The 13689-nt window shown below is 37.6% G+C and overlaps 1 protein-coding gene across 11 annotated transcripts in view; it reads left to right on the top strand.

The window, feature by feature from the left end:
- Positions 1–13689, top strand: part of LOC131034223 (mannosylglycoprotein endo-beta-mannosidase) — a 155920-nt gene that overhangs the window by 51246 nt on the left and 90985 nt on the right. For all 11 annotated transcript variants that reach the window (XM_057965629.2, XM_057965626.2, XM_057965619.2 and 8 more), the window contains one exon: positions 11858–12085. In XM_057965629.2, coding sequence (XP_057821612.1) covers positions 11858–12085 — 228 coding nt within the window. The remainder of the gene's footprint in view (positions 1–11857; positions 12086–13689) is intronic.

The raw sequence follows: 13689 nt of genomic DNA, 5'->3' as shown, positions 1-13689 counted from the left end.
TCTCATTTAGATCTTCACCCTCTATGTTGCAACCGTCCACTACAGGCTTGCTAGAAATTTCTTCTACGACTTCACAACCTTCACTACTAAGTGCATCATTGTAGCCTTTGTGTTTGGATCTATCATATATTTTGGTTTAGGTGTGAAATGCAGTATGATGAGTTATTGCTCTTCCGGAGTTCTATTCTTCTTGCCTTCTTTTCCATATTTTCTCAAATTTATTCCGTTGGACATTAGAGGTGTTTTCCCTTTTATCAGTTTTAGATGCTCACTAAATTGGTTCCGCAATGTCTTGCAATGTGTCCAAAGCAAAGAAACAGGCGTCAGACTCGGCTCAGACTCGGCAAGGCCGACTCGGCGTCAGACTCGGCTCGACTTGGGAAAGTGAAAAACTCAAGAAATTTAGAGATTTTTAAAGATTTAAAACTTGTTTCAGACACCCTTTATTGAATACACCTTAAAGACACAAAAACATCATCAAACTCGACTCATTTGATTACATACACAAGTATACATCAATCACATAAGCATAAACGCAAATTTTAGCTGAAGAAAATAATAAACATAGATATATAAATATTGTATACAATATTACAAAACTCATGGAATAAAAAGTCCATGTCATCATATGATCATCATCAAATGTTTCATACAAATACCAAAGGTAAATAGTAAATACTAAATACAACTACAAGTGTACAAGCCTATGGCTCAGAGGGCTGTGCACCCTCTCGCCCTGGGCCCCTACGAAGGTGTTTAAAGGAGGTCCTGGATGATTCGACAGCCATAGTCGCTCCTCGTGACACCATGCCATGCTCACCAACATCAGGAACAGCTGTGTCACTCCGAGTCTCAGTATTTCCTGTCACTGCTCGTGCTCTCTGCTCCTCTGCCATGGCTATAGCCTCAGCCTCTATATCTACCTGGTCGATCCAATCAATGTCATCATCACTAAAGACAGCTGTAGGAGTCCCAGGAGCTGTCTGATTCTCATTGGCCCACTCTGCTTCAAGATCAACCTCATCTAGAATGATAGGAGAGATGTCAACTAATGCATTCTTCCTCATTCTCAAGCGGAGGTTGTAGTGAACAAAGACGAGATCATTCATCTTCTCCACAGATAATCTATTGCGCCTCTTGGAGTGTATGTGCTCAAACATACTCCAATTGCGCTCACAAACTGATGCACTGCATGGTTGGCTCAAGATGCGAATGGCCAACTTCTGAATATTTGGTGTTGTTGGGCCAAAAAAGCTCCACCAATGATCTGAGTTTGAAATGAGAAAAATAAATAAAATCAGTCTCACCCATTAACTCATTTAACAAGTTACAATATAGTATTGAATAAAACTAAAGTTAAGCCTTACAATTTATTTTTACGTGGCATCATAGTTGTCCTACCGTTGGTGAGAGGACGAGAGAAGGTCTCCCCTTGTGCATCTGCGAACAACTGTAGCTCTCGAAAAAGTTCTATCTGAGAATTACCAACAGGTCCCATCTTCTCCATAATTGCATATAGCCCATTAAGGACCTCCACATCAGCCTTGAAAGAAGGGATAAAACGGAATGCCAGATTCAGATAATAGGCTGCCGCATGGATGGGCCTATGAAGCTGATGATGCCATCTCCTATCAATGATCTCCCAAATGGGACCATACTTGCTCTCATCTCCTCCATAAACGAATCTGATAGCCTCCTTCGCCCTATCCATGCCCTCATATATATAGCCCATTGCGGGCTTATCTCCATCCGCAACTCACAAGAAAACCACCAAGGGCTTAACAAACTGTTGGCATTATGTGAACCGGCATGAAGACATAATGATATTGTATGTTGTCATTGATGTCAATATGAGACATGGTGTGAACCGGCACATGTGATAGGTGAAAAGAGAGAGGAATCGGCATATGTATGAATCGGTTTATATGCCAAAGTGAAGCGGCATATTTGGTCAAGATGAACTGGCATGCAGTTATGGGAACCGGCACATGAAAAGCATTGTGTTACTACCGGTTGGTAGGTAGTTCACACTTGAGGATTTCCGATTGGAGCACCTCAAGCCTGTGTGACTCAATCGGTGATCTTTGTGTGGTGAGTTAGCAGTGTAATGGAGAACAGATCGTGTTGCCATGTAAGCTTTGTGCGCGTGAAGGATCTTGCATGAAGAAGACTATTCCTATCTACCTCGGGAATGTGCGAAGTCTGTCAAACGGTGATAACGCGTGATGGGTTATCAACCGTTATGAAATTGGTGGAAAATGGACGATGGAGAATACCTTGAGATCGATTCAAGATTGTTGCATTTAATGCAGTATGATTCAATGGTTAGGATTGAACCGCTTGAATTGCTTAACCTAACAGGTTTAGGGTTTAGGGTTTTTGCTATCGACTTGTCTGTTTCCTATAAGGACGATGTTGAGTTTCTTCTAAGGTTGTTGGCAAAAGTTGTGAGTGTGTATCCAAGGAAAGAGATACATGATTCTTGCCAGACCAAAGGAGAAAAGAGATACCTACAAAGTAAATGTGCAGAAGGAGAAGAGGAGCCAAAATGGATCTGCATTAGCATTGAGTGCTGTTATCAGATCATTGTAATTCCTGTTGATCTCTAACCACTTCAACAGTTGTGAAATCCCCTAACAGGGTAGCCTTAACTGGCTTGATGCAAAATCCCCTAACAGGTTGGTCTTAACAGGCTCGATTCAAATCCCTTAACCGGGTAACTTGAGGTTAATGAGTTCTGAGAAGCTATGGAGCTCGGGAGACCCTTTAGCTATTGAGTTCTAGAAATCCTCTAATAAGGTAACCCTAACCGGGTTTAACCCTTAACCGGGTATTATTGCTATCCCTTAACCGGGTTTAACCCTTAACCGAGTATTATTGCTATCCCTAAACCGGGTGATTCCTAACAGGATCGGTTCCTAGCAGAACCTATTGTAATGTCTTTAATCGGACAAGGCTCCTAACAGAGCGGACTTCAAAAGAGTTCAAAAGCAGCTTGTGGGTATCCATCCCCACCGTGGTTTTTCCCAGTTGGGTTTCCACGTGAAAAATATGTGTGTCATGTGTGATGCTTTTATCTTGTGATGCTTTGTTATTACCTGTTGAGCATATGATGGTTCTGTGTTTTATGCTTGTCTATAAAGCATACTGAACTAACTGTTGTGATGATTAGATGATAGTTTACCTGTTCATGCATGAGGGTGAAATGGTAGTATTGTTTTGAGTTAAATGAAAAGCTAAGTGTTCAACCGGTCAATGCTTGTTTTAGACACTCTTGGCTTTACCTGTTGTAGTCTGTGTTGAACAGGTATTCCTGTTTGTCAGTCGTTTGAGTATTTGCTGTCAAACCGGTTTTGGACTGTATTTGTGTTTGTACTGATTCACCCCCCCCCTCTCTCAGTACTGGTTTGGTACTAGTGGTTCATCATTGAGTTATCACAAACTGCAAAATTGAAAATATTGTGTAATTTAGAAAAATGAGCAAATAAGAGAATACATATAATAAGTTATAAAACATGAAGTTAAATTGTAGAATTTATAAAAAAATTACCTTCACTATCTCATCACAAGGGACCCAAAAGTCTTGCTCATCAAAAATGCAGTCTGCCATATCTTTCCCTGCAGGGGTGGTAGCATAGGATGAGGAAGACCACTCCTCACCAACAATCATACGTCTCAAGGCAGACTTAGACCTAAGCATGGACTGCAATGTGAGGAAGTTTGTGGCAAATCTTGTGATTCCTGGACGATGCAACTCCTTCTGCTCTGTGTATTGTCTCATAAGAGCCAACACCCATGAATGATTATATACAAATTTGCAGACATTTCTTGCCCTTTCTACACATCTCTTGACCTATGGGATTTTTCCAATATGAGGTCAATGCAATGAACAACACATGGAGTCCAAACTATAGATGGGTGCCTCTCCATCAATAGTCTACCTGCAGCAACATAATTTGTTGCATTTTAAATTGTAATTAATGGAGGTACAAACTACAAGATAGTAATTAATTTGCAAACAAAATTAGTTTGTAATCAAAAGTTTACCCGCAACAACATAATTTGCTGCATTGTCGGTCACCACCTGTACCACGTTCTCCTCACCCACATCTTCAATCACCTCTATCTGCTCAGATAGGTAGGTGGCATTCTTGCAATGGGTGGAGGCATCAATGGACTTGATGAAAACGGTGCCCCCTGAAATAAAAAAATAAAGGTAGGTCAATGATCATTCAATAAATGATTAGATAAAAAATAAAAAATTAAAGACTATATGAAACTAAAATTAATCAATCACCTACGAAAGAAACAAGAAAATTAAGGAGAGTTCTGTTTCTCCTATCTGTCCAACCATCAGTTATGATGGTGCAACCTTTAGTGCTCCATATCTGGTGTTGTTCAGCTAAATCCTTCTTCACATCATCCACCATTTGAGACAAAATGGGTCCCCTCAAATCACTCTCAGTAGGGGCTTTGAACCCCGCCCCGCATATGGTAAGGGCATCAACCATTTCTTGCCAATAAGGAGACCTGTCGCAAAGAAACTCAATGAGATAATTTAACTATAAAAATTCAATGAGATAAGTTTAGTATAAAAATTAAAACAATCAAACATAAAAGTTAGTAAAACATTCACCTGGCTACAAAGAATGGAATACTGCTGTAGGTCCAAAACTTGCCAACTGCCATTTTAGCAGCATCATGAACCTCCTTGTTCCAACCCATGGCCTCAAGCAATGGTTGGGACCCAGGAGTAGTGCGAGGCACAAAGAAGGAATCCAACCTAGATTTACGAATCCTAGGTCCAATGCTAACACTCCGACTACCACTACTAGTGCTAGGAGCATGAGAAGTGGCAGTGGCATTGCCACTTATAGAAGTAGAAGCGGAAGCACCGGCAGTAGCAAACTGAGTGGGACGATATGAAGGTAAGGAAGAAGGCCTCCAACACAACCTAACTGTGTCCCTCTTCCTAAATTTGCCTCTCTCCCAATGGCCGCTCGATCCTTCTTTTCTTTCTTTTTCCTTTCAATTTCCTGAACCATTACATAACATTCACGTACGGCCTCAAGGACTACTTTTAGGCATGGTTCGACATCATGTCCACGCACACCAGCAATATGGTATTTCAGTCTATATATACCTGCATGGAATATTGTTTTGCAAAATGTACATTTTGTTTGCCCCTTTCCTTGCCTTGGAAAATCCTCATGATATTTCCAAGCAGGGTCCTTTCTAATGGGGGGTCTAGAAGCTGAAGCAGACATTTTAGGATAGTTTTGTGAAACTTGAAGTTGAGGCAAATAATAAAGTGAAGTTTGGTGCAATAAAACATTACAAATACAAAATAAAATTAATACATACATTCAAAAAAACTAAAGTAGGGTTTGTCAAACCCTACTTCTAAAAAGAAGAAATTTACAAACCCTACATAGTACAACACTACAACTACATACTACATGCTGCATACAAACATACAAAAGATTTTGAAAGAAAATGTAAAACTTTCAAAATAAATGAATAGAAAATGGAATATTTGCATACAAGAAACAAAATAATCTTAAAAAAAACAATCTTACCTCTTACAACAAGCTTGAAATGAGCTGGAAACTCTTCTTATCCAACTCTTTATGCACCTAATCCAAACCCAATGTAGCTCCAATGTGACAAATTGAAGAAAACTTGAGCTTCCTCCTTGCTGGTTTTTCTTCTATGCACCCTTGTTTTTCTTCCGAACTCACTTTACTCCTTTTTTTGCAAGTGAATGAAATGAAGGTCACTTTTAGGGATAGGAGATAATTAACAAAAAAAAACGGAATTGAAAAAACCTTGCAAACTAATTTTATTTTTTGTTTTTTATTTTGCTTGATGCCGGCCGAGTCTGGGGCTTGGGACTCGCCGAGTTTGGCTAGTTTGAGCCAAACTCGCCAACTCGGCAAGTTTGGTGAGTTTCCTCGCCAGACTCGGACGAGTCCGAGTCCTAGGGACTTGTCGAGCATGACTCGGACTCGGACTCGCCGAGTTCAAGCGAGTCCGGGCGAGTCCCGTTTCTTTGGTTTAAACATAGAATATGAAGATCTTGTATTTTATTTGAAAAAAATAATAATTACAAAAACACAAACCTAAGATTTAAAATCGAAATATTAAATATTGAAAGAGTAGCTATATTCAACCTTCTCATTTAAAATCAATATATAAAATATTTAAAGAGTAGCTAGATTCAACCTTCTCCAACCGTTGGCTGCATCGAAACATTAGTATGATGTTTATATGTAACCTAGTATTGCACCGAGATGTGCAATCTTTGTGACATTAAAATCCAGGTCATTGTAATTTTGTATGGTTTTTTTTATATTATTTATATCTTTCCTAAAATGTGTTTTGTGTCTATCTTCTATTTCTACTTTATATGAGTCAGTTTTTTGACTAGATTTGAAGGTTTGGTTTAATAGATTTTTTTTTGAATGTGACTTAGTTTTGTATTTTAAATATTTTAAAATGCATAATTGGAGCCCAACCTGTTATGAGAAATGGTTTCTCTTTTATCGATTGATTAGATTTTTATTTGGATGATATATATTTTTAAGTTTAATATTTGAAAATTTCTCAGTGATAATTGTTTTTCTCTTTTATCCTTTTGGGATGCAAACATGTTTATTGTAATTGTTTTGAGTTCTTACTAAGTTTGTAAAGGTTTCAGAGTTTGTTATGATAGTGCAGTCTGCGTGTTTAAACATTCTTTTGATATTAATAATAATTTGGAATGCAGTTTTACTAGTGGCATTTTACCATCCACTCACATCATACAACAAGAGGAGAGATTTACTCACAGATCATTCAGTGAAATGTTTTATTGTTAACTTTGCAATAACTTTACCAACTTTACACAAAATTTCCCAAAAAATCATTTACTAGGAAAGCCTACATGCTACACCGCAGTCTACTATTTTAGGCAAACTTTTCATTTGGACAATTCATGGGCTAAAATCTCTATTTTAGTCTTTAGACAATTTATGTACTAAATTCTCTATTTCATTTTCTCTATATACTTTATGCTATGAAAATGACTTTAAATTTAAAAAACAAATAGTTTTGTCTCTGGTTCAAAATTTTTTATCATTTTTTTTAATCTGATTTTTCCTGTTTGAATTCCGATTTTTAAAAGAACTTATACTTTTAGTTTACTTATCTTTTCCCCAGAAATTTTTTGCTTCTATGGGTATAACAATACTGAAATTTCAGTGGACACACCATATAACAATACTCAACCTATATCTGAGTACTTTGTGCTTTACATTTTCCTTGCCCATTTTTTTGTGTGATAATTTGATCAAATTTCTGTTTAAAATTATAAAATGCAGTGCAAGAATATTATATGTTATACTCTTCCTATTTGAGATCAAGGAGTAAAATTATGTTTCAGTTCAAGATAACAATTTTGTTTCTTTTACTTCTAAACCATAATGAGACTAAGTTTATCAATGGCCACACTTGCAGCTACATCATTCTACTGTTGAGGTACCCCAAACCTAGAATTGGATGCAGTTTGCTACTCATATGACTGTTTATGAGACTTCCTTTCCCACAACATTTTTTCTGGGCATTTCAAGTTCGGCCTTTGCATCAGCATTGGACATAGAATTTTTAGGGAACGCATACCAGATTTTCAGCATATTAGATGAGATTAATGCATAATCTGGTAAATACTGATAAAATAGTTAGACTTTAAACATCCTTACAAACTGCTGACAGCATTGATTTGGAGATTTGCACACACATATTTCTCCAATGGATACTCCCGTTCTTTAATGTGAGCATTGGTCAATGAGAATAAAGTCTTAGGATGAATGTTGTAAATGGAGGTTTTGCCCACAAATACTTGATAAATTGCTGCTGAAGTCACATGCATGTATTATTCTTGCTAGTGCTAAATTTCCAGCTGGGTGGTGCACAAATCCTTTTTAGTTCTTTATTGGATGTTGCAGAACTGGTTAAGGTTGAGAGACAAAAATCATTTTAGAACTTAATGGGATGCCTCAGTACTAACAAATTGTAATGTCCCTTTTTTGGGATATTCCTAATTTTTGCCCTAAAACAACAATTCTAACTTAAGATGAGGATTGCAATATATTTATAAATATAATTTTATCAAAAATGATTTTTTATTATAATATTCAACTTATAATTCGATGAATGATTCAGAAGATAGAACTTATCTTGATTTTCTTGCAATAATTCTCCTTCGGGCTGTCTTGTCAAAGATCAATAATACTCAGATCAATAAATTATAGCATATTCCTCACAGCCAATCACATCATGAATTCCTTGAAAATGCTTGCAAATGGCAATTATCAAGGCTTCTCATCCTTGACTTGCTAAGAGTATGGAAGGTGGGATGTCCTTCCATCTCTCAGTTCACCTTGGAGGCATGCTGTCCTCCTTGATCAAGCCCAATGTTGGTGTTGGAAATAAGCCACACCCGGACCGATGATGGACTGGTCCAAGAGGGGCCAGTAGCTCAGTGGTAGAGCACTCCAGCAGCATATGGAAGGTCCTAGGTTTGAGTCCTAGCTTGTCCATGTCTCAACATGGTATCAGAGCCAGGTCTAGGCTAGGAGCCCCAAGCACATGAGAGGTGTGGCTTAAGGGGGGGTGTTGGTGTTGGAAATAAGCCACACCCGGACCGACGATGGACTGGTCCAAGAAGGGCCAGTAGCTCAGTGGTAGAGCACTCCAGCAGCATATGGAAGGTCCTAGGTTCGAGTCCTTGCTAGTCCATGTCTCAACATGGTATCAGAGCCAGGTCCAGGCTAGGAGCCCCAAGCACACGAGAGGTGTGGCTTAAGGGGGGTGTTGGTGTTGGAAATAAGCCACACCCGGATCAATGATGGACTGGTCCAAGAGGGGCCAGTAGCTCAGTGGTAGAGCACTCCAGCAGCATATGGAAGGTCCTAGGTTCGAGTCCTAGCTGGTCCATGTCTCAACACCCAAGAGCATGCAAGGCTGGCAGTTCTTTCAAACTTCTGTTCAACTTGATAAGAGCATGAATGGGGGGCCATCCTTTCATATCTCATGAACTTGGAGGGGATTTCGCCCTTCCTATTTGCAAGACACTTCCACAAATTCAAAACTGATTTGTCAAGGAATTCGCTAGATTATTGCTGATTGTTTGATTTCTCTTTGTTGGTGTTGGAAATAAGCCACACCCGGACCGATGATGGACTGGTCCAAGAGGGGCCAGTAGCTCAGTGGTAGAGCACTCCAGCAGCATATGGAAGGTCCTAGGTTCGAGTCCTAGTTGGTCCATGTCTCAACATGGTATCAGAGCCAGGTCCAGGCTAGGAGCCCCAAGCACACGAGAGGTGTGGCTTAAGGGGGGGTGTTGGTGTTGGAAATAAGCCACACCCGGACCGACGATGGACTGGTCCAAGAGGGGCCAGTAGCTCAGTGGTAGAGCACTCCAACAGCATATGGAAGGTCCTAGGTTCGAGTCCTAGTTGGTCCATGTCTCAACACTCTTTATTGTCATTTCTTGAAGGATTGACAAGTGGATGCTTAAATGAGATTGGAATGGATTAATTCTTGAATAATTGATATTTGAATGATTGAGACTTGTATAATTGATTGATTGATGGATTGTTGTTGAATTATTGATTGATTGACTGAATGAATTCCTTTGATTTGATTATTCAAGGTATTGGTGAGTGATGATTAATTGATTGTTGATTAGATGATTGATGATTGATGATGTAATGAATGCTGGTTTGATATATTGGTGAATGATGATTGAATGAATGCTGATTTGATAGACTGATGATTGAATCCTTGGAATGATCTCTCTTTTATATTTTATTGGTGAAACCGTGAAAGAGTCACCACCTTTCACAAGAATTGAGTCACCACCCTTGATTGCTGCCTTTTGAGAATAATAAATTATTTTCCAGATTCATCCTTCCACCATTGATATGCACCTTTCATTAATCCTTCCTGCCTTGATATCCCCATTTCAAATGAACTCTTCTCCCTTTTATATCTTCCAATATGAGGGAGAAGTCACACTGCCCTTCGAATGAGTCACAACTTTTCCTCTTAATTGCTGGCTTGAAGCTTAATTATATTTTAATTAAATATCTTTTATTCTAGGAAATCACTGCCTTATTTTTCATTTCCTTTGCCTTGGTCGGCCCCTCACATGGAATAACTCTTATCATTTATTCCATCGCCTATGTTTGATTTATTAAGGCTGCGATCTGTTTTGGAAAAACAAAGATCTCATGGCAAGAGCATGACACAAATATATTGAATTGATTGACATTATATACTTGAGTCATGATGATTTCTGCTGATGTGAGTGTGCTGCATTCAAGGAGATTAGATCAAAACAACCATTTCTTTATCATTTCACCATGTATAATTATGCTAACTTATGTCAAAAAACTCTCAATTCTTTCTTCCTTGTGGTATAAGTTTTCATTCCTTGATTTTGCACTAAATTTTTCTTTCAGAACTTTATTGTTTTGATGCTGGTCTTTGCTTTTATACAGCAACAAGGGTTTTTCAGCTGTAATGTTATTGGAAAATTCTACTTTGCTCACTATCATTTTGAATTTCCATGTGATGAACCTAGTTCATTGAAGAAGCACAAGCAGAAAAATAGTGGAAGAAGTTCATGCAAAAAGAGTATGGTTCATCAATCAAGAATTAGACTAGAGAGCTTGTGAAATTACTGGCACTCTTTGGCCTTTTAATTATCTGCTTCATTTTAATATTTTCATGGAAATTAGACTAAGTTCACTTGAGCTCTTTTGAGTTTTTAATGACACAGACCAAGAGAGGTTTCTTTGCTTTCCCAGTTCTCAGGCACTTAGAATGTGCTTTGCCTTATCCAGAAGTTGCTTATGCTTATCGATTTACATATATTTATCTTCTTTTCCTTCTCCAGACAATGCTTATTGTTACCTTTTTACATATATTTAACTGTTAATAAAGATTGTGTAATGCACAAATTCACAAAGGTTATGGTAGATATTTTCTTCTTTTTTTTACTTTTCTTATTTTCCTCTCATTCATATGAGGTTATATCATCATCAGCTGGCATCAATATCCTTTTTGAGGTCTGTACTTGGTTAGTTCCAGTTCCCTTCCTTCCTTTGCATTCAATTTTCCAGCCTCTGCTTAGGTTCATCAGATCCAGCAGAGTGATAGTGTAGTCAATGACAAAGAGCTTGGCCATTGAAATTATCTGTCTCAATTTCTATTGGGTTAATAAATTGCTTGATTCTAACTGTTTGAAATTTGTATTCAATCTTGTTGTTCCTCTGCATGTGGAAAGTCTGGAGCATGGCAACTCATTACATAATGTAGTCCATATTCATTCTGTTCCTTAACCTTGAAATCCTATAAATGTCATTCTCTCTAAAAGGCAATTCTTGAAATTATCAACTTTATTGCCTTACCTTCAAACAAAATAGTATGTTGTGACAGTACCATTCTCTAAATACTTTGGAAATTTTTTAATTTTTGATACATCTTTTACCTATACAGAAAAAAAGGAGAGAAATCATATTGATGTCCATGAATGACCAGAATAGATTGATGTGACTCATAAAAGTGCAATCACTTATAAAAGAGCAGATGCCTGGTATCATTGCCCTTCATATATTACAATAGAAGAATTCTCCAACATTTAGTCTTTGTCAATTTTGCATGGGTACCAATTTCAATTTTATTTATAGATGAAGAAATTTTAGTTTTTGCTTGGTGTTGAAGGTGAATTGTTTTTACAATATGGAAAATCGAAAGGCTCAGATATATGGTGAAATTTTCTATCTAATTTGTTATCTTTTCTTCTTAACAGTCTGGAAATGCACATGCATGGCTGAATTTCAGAGGCATTAATTACTCTGCGGAGGTCTACTTAAATGGACACAAGAATGTATTGCCAAAGGGTATGTTCCGGAGGCACACATTAGATGTTACAGATATTCTTCATAGTGATGGAGACAACTTTCTTGCGGTTCTTGTTTATCCACCTGATCATCCGGGATGTATTCCAATCGAAGGAGGCCAAGGTGGAGATCATGATGTATGCTTCCTACTACTGGATTTCTTTCTGAACTTGTGAATTGTGTCTTTATGGTGCACACTAATTGTTAATTCTGTGGGCTATAGGATCTATATTTCAATGTGTATTCCGAAGTGTTAACTGTACTTCACTAGTTTGGTCATGATTCCCATGAATGTGACTAAGGAATGATACATTCTGTAATTATTGCAAGGTAGTAACAATGTACTTATTATCGATGACATGTTTTTGTACAGGTAACCCATGATTAATAGACACACCCAGACAGATTCCTTAATCTCTGTGGTCTAACCTAATGGCCAAGAGGTTCACAGGACAAAGATGTAATGGAAATTAGTAGACATTGTTTTAAAAATATTTCTTTGTATATTGTCTGAAGACTGGTATTGGTTACTAAGAAGTGACAGCTAAAGATGTTTTTGAAGAAACATTGTTGGTTTGCCAATGATTTTTCAACTTTTGGAAAATGAATTAGTCTTTTATAAAAGTATCACTTAAAATAGAGAAGTAATTGACTAACAATAACTGATGTTTTACAAATCAACTTCTGGGCCTTCGATTTTGGCTTAGTGATCTTCACAGGGATGAAAGAGATTCATAACATTAACATCCTTTGCTACACTATTCTCAAGTTTAACATTGGCCTTGGAATCAACATTGACAACACCACCGCTGACATCTTAAATGACTTTGCCCTACCTGGAACCTGTACTGGTGCCCATGCCATTGCCAACCCAAATGATGCACTTTCCAGCTAGACAAAGTATATTTTCTCTGAAATTTGTTATCTTCTTGTGGAGCCCATCTATGACTTCAAAAGACTCAACCTCTCTTTGTGTGTAGTTAAGCTTTTGTGAAAGTGAAGATCATGTATGCCTTCAAGGTGACCATGCTTGTGGTGCCTTCACGAATGCAATTATATATCTACTATACCTAGATGAATTATTGACATGGTTCTATCATCCTTCAATTCTTGCTAATTTATCCACTGTTTTCCTTGCTCCTGGAGCAGATGGATTGAGCTTGTCATAAGATTGCAATCTAGGGGTAAAAATTTGAACAATACCCATAGTGTGATGTGCAAAACAGTTCTTTGCTCCTACAAGGAATTTCATATGCCAAATTGGCATGTTGGCTTTGTCAGGCTAAAAAATGACCTTGACCTATTATAAGATGCAACTGCATTTTAACTTTCAATCCACGAGAGTTGAATCTATTGTACCTCTCAAACGTTATAATTCATTCCATATCCTTGGTTGTGATAAGAGTTTTTGGTCGTCTCCTGTAAATTTTTTATTAAAAACAAAATATGGACTTCTGTAAATCAATATAGTATTCTGAGAAACCGATTTCTGCGTTTTATTCTACCTCACTGCCTTCAGAAGAAAATATGAACCAATCATTAACAAAGGAAAGTCTTGTGCATATAATTGAACTTGTGGCTGAAATTTTACAAGGCTAAACATAAATGAAATAAAGGGTTCTAAAAAGTTCTCAAAATGCACTAATCTTCAACGATAACCTCCCTAAAATGACCTTTCTTTAGTCTGTCATATTTTCTGTTAGAGACACTTAAATCAATTTATGCAACAAGAACATGGATC

Source organism: Cryptomeria japonica, chromosome 3 (genome assembly GCF_030272615.1).
Source record: "Cryptomeria japonica chromosome 3, Sugi_1.0, whole genome shotgun sequence".
In the NCBI taxonomy this organism is placed as follows: Eukaryota; Viridiplantae; Streptophyta; class Pinopsida; order Cupressales; family Cupressaceae; genus Cryptomeria; species Cryptomeria japonica.
Note: the sequence above shows the minus strand (reverse complement) of the source record. Positions and strands in the feature narration are given on the sequence as shown.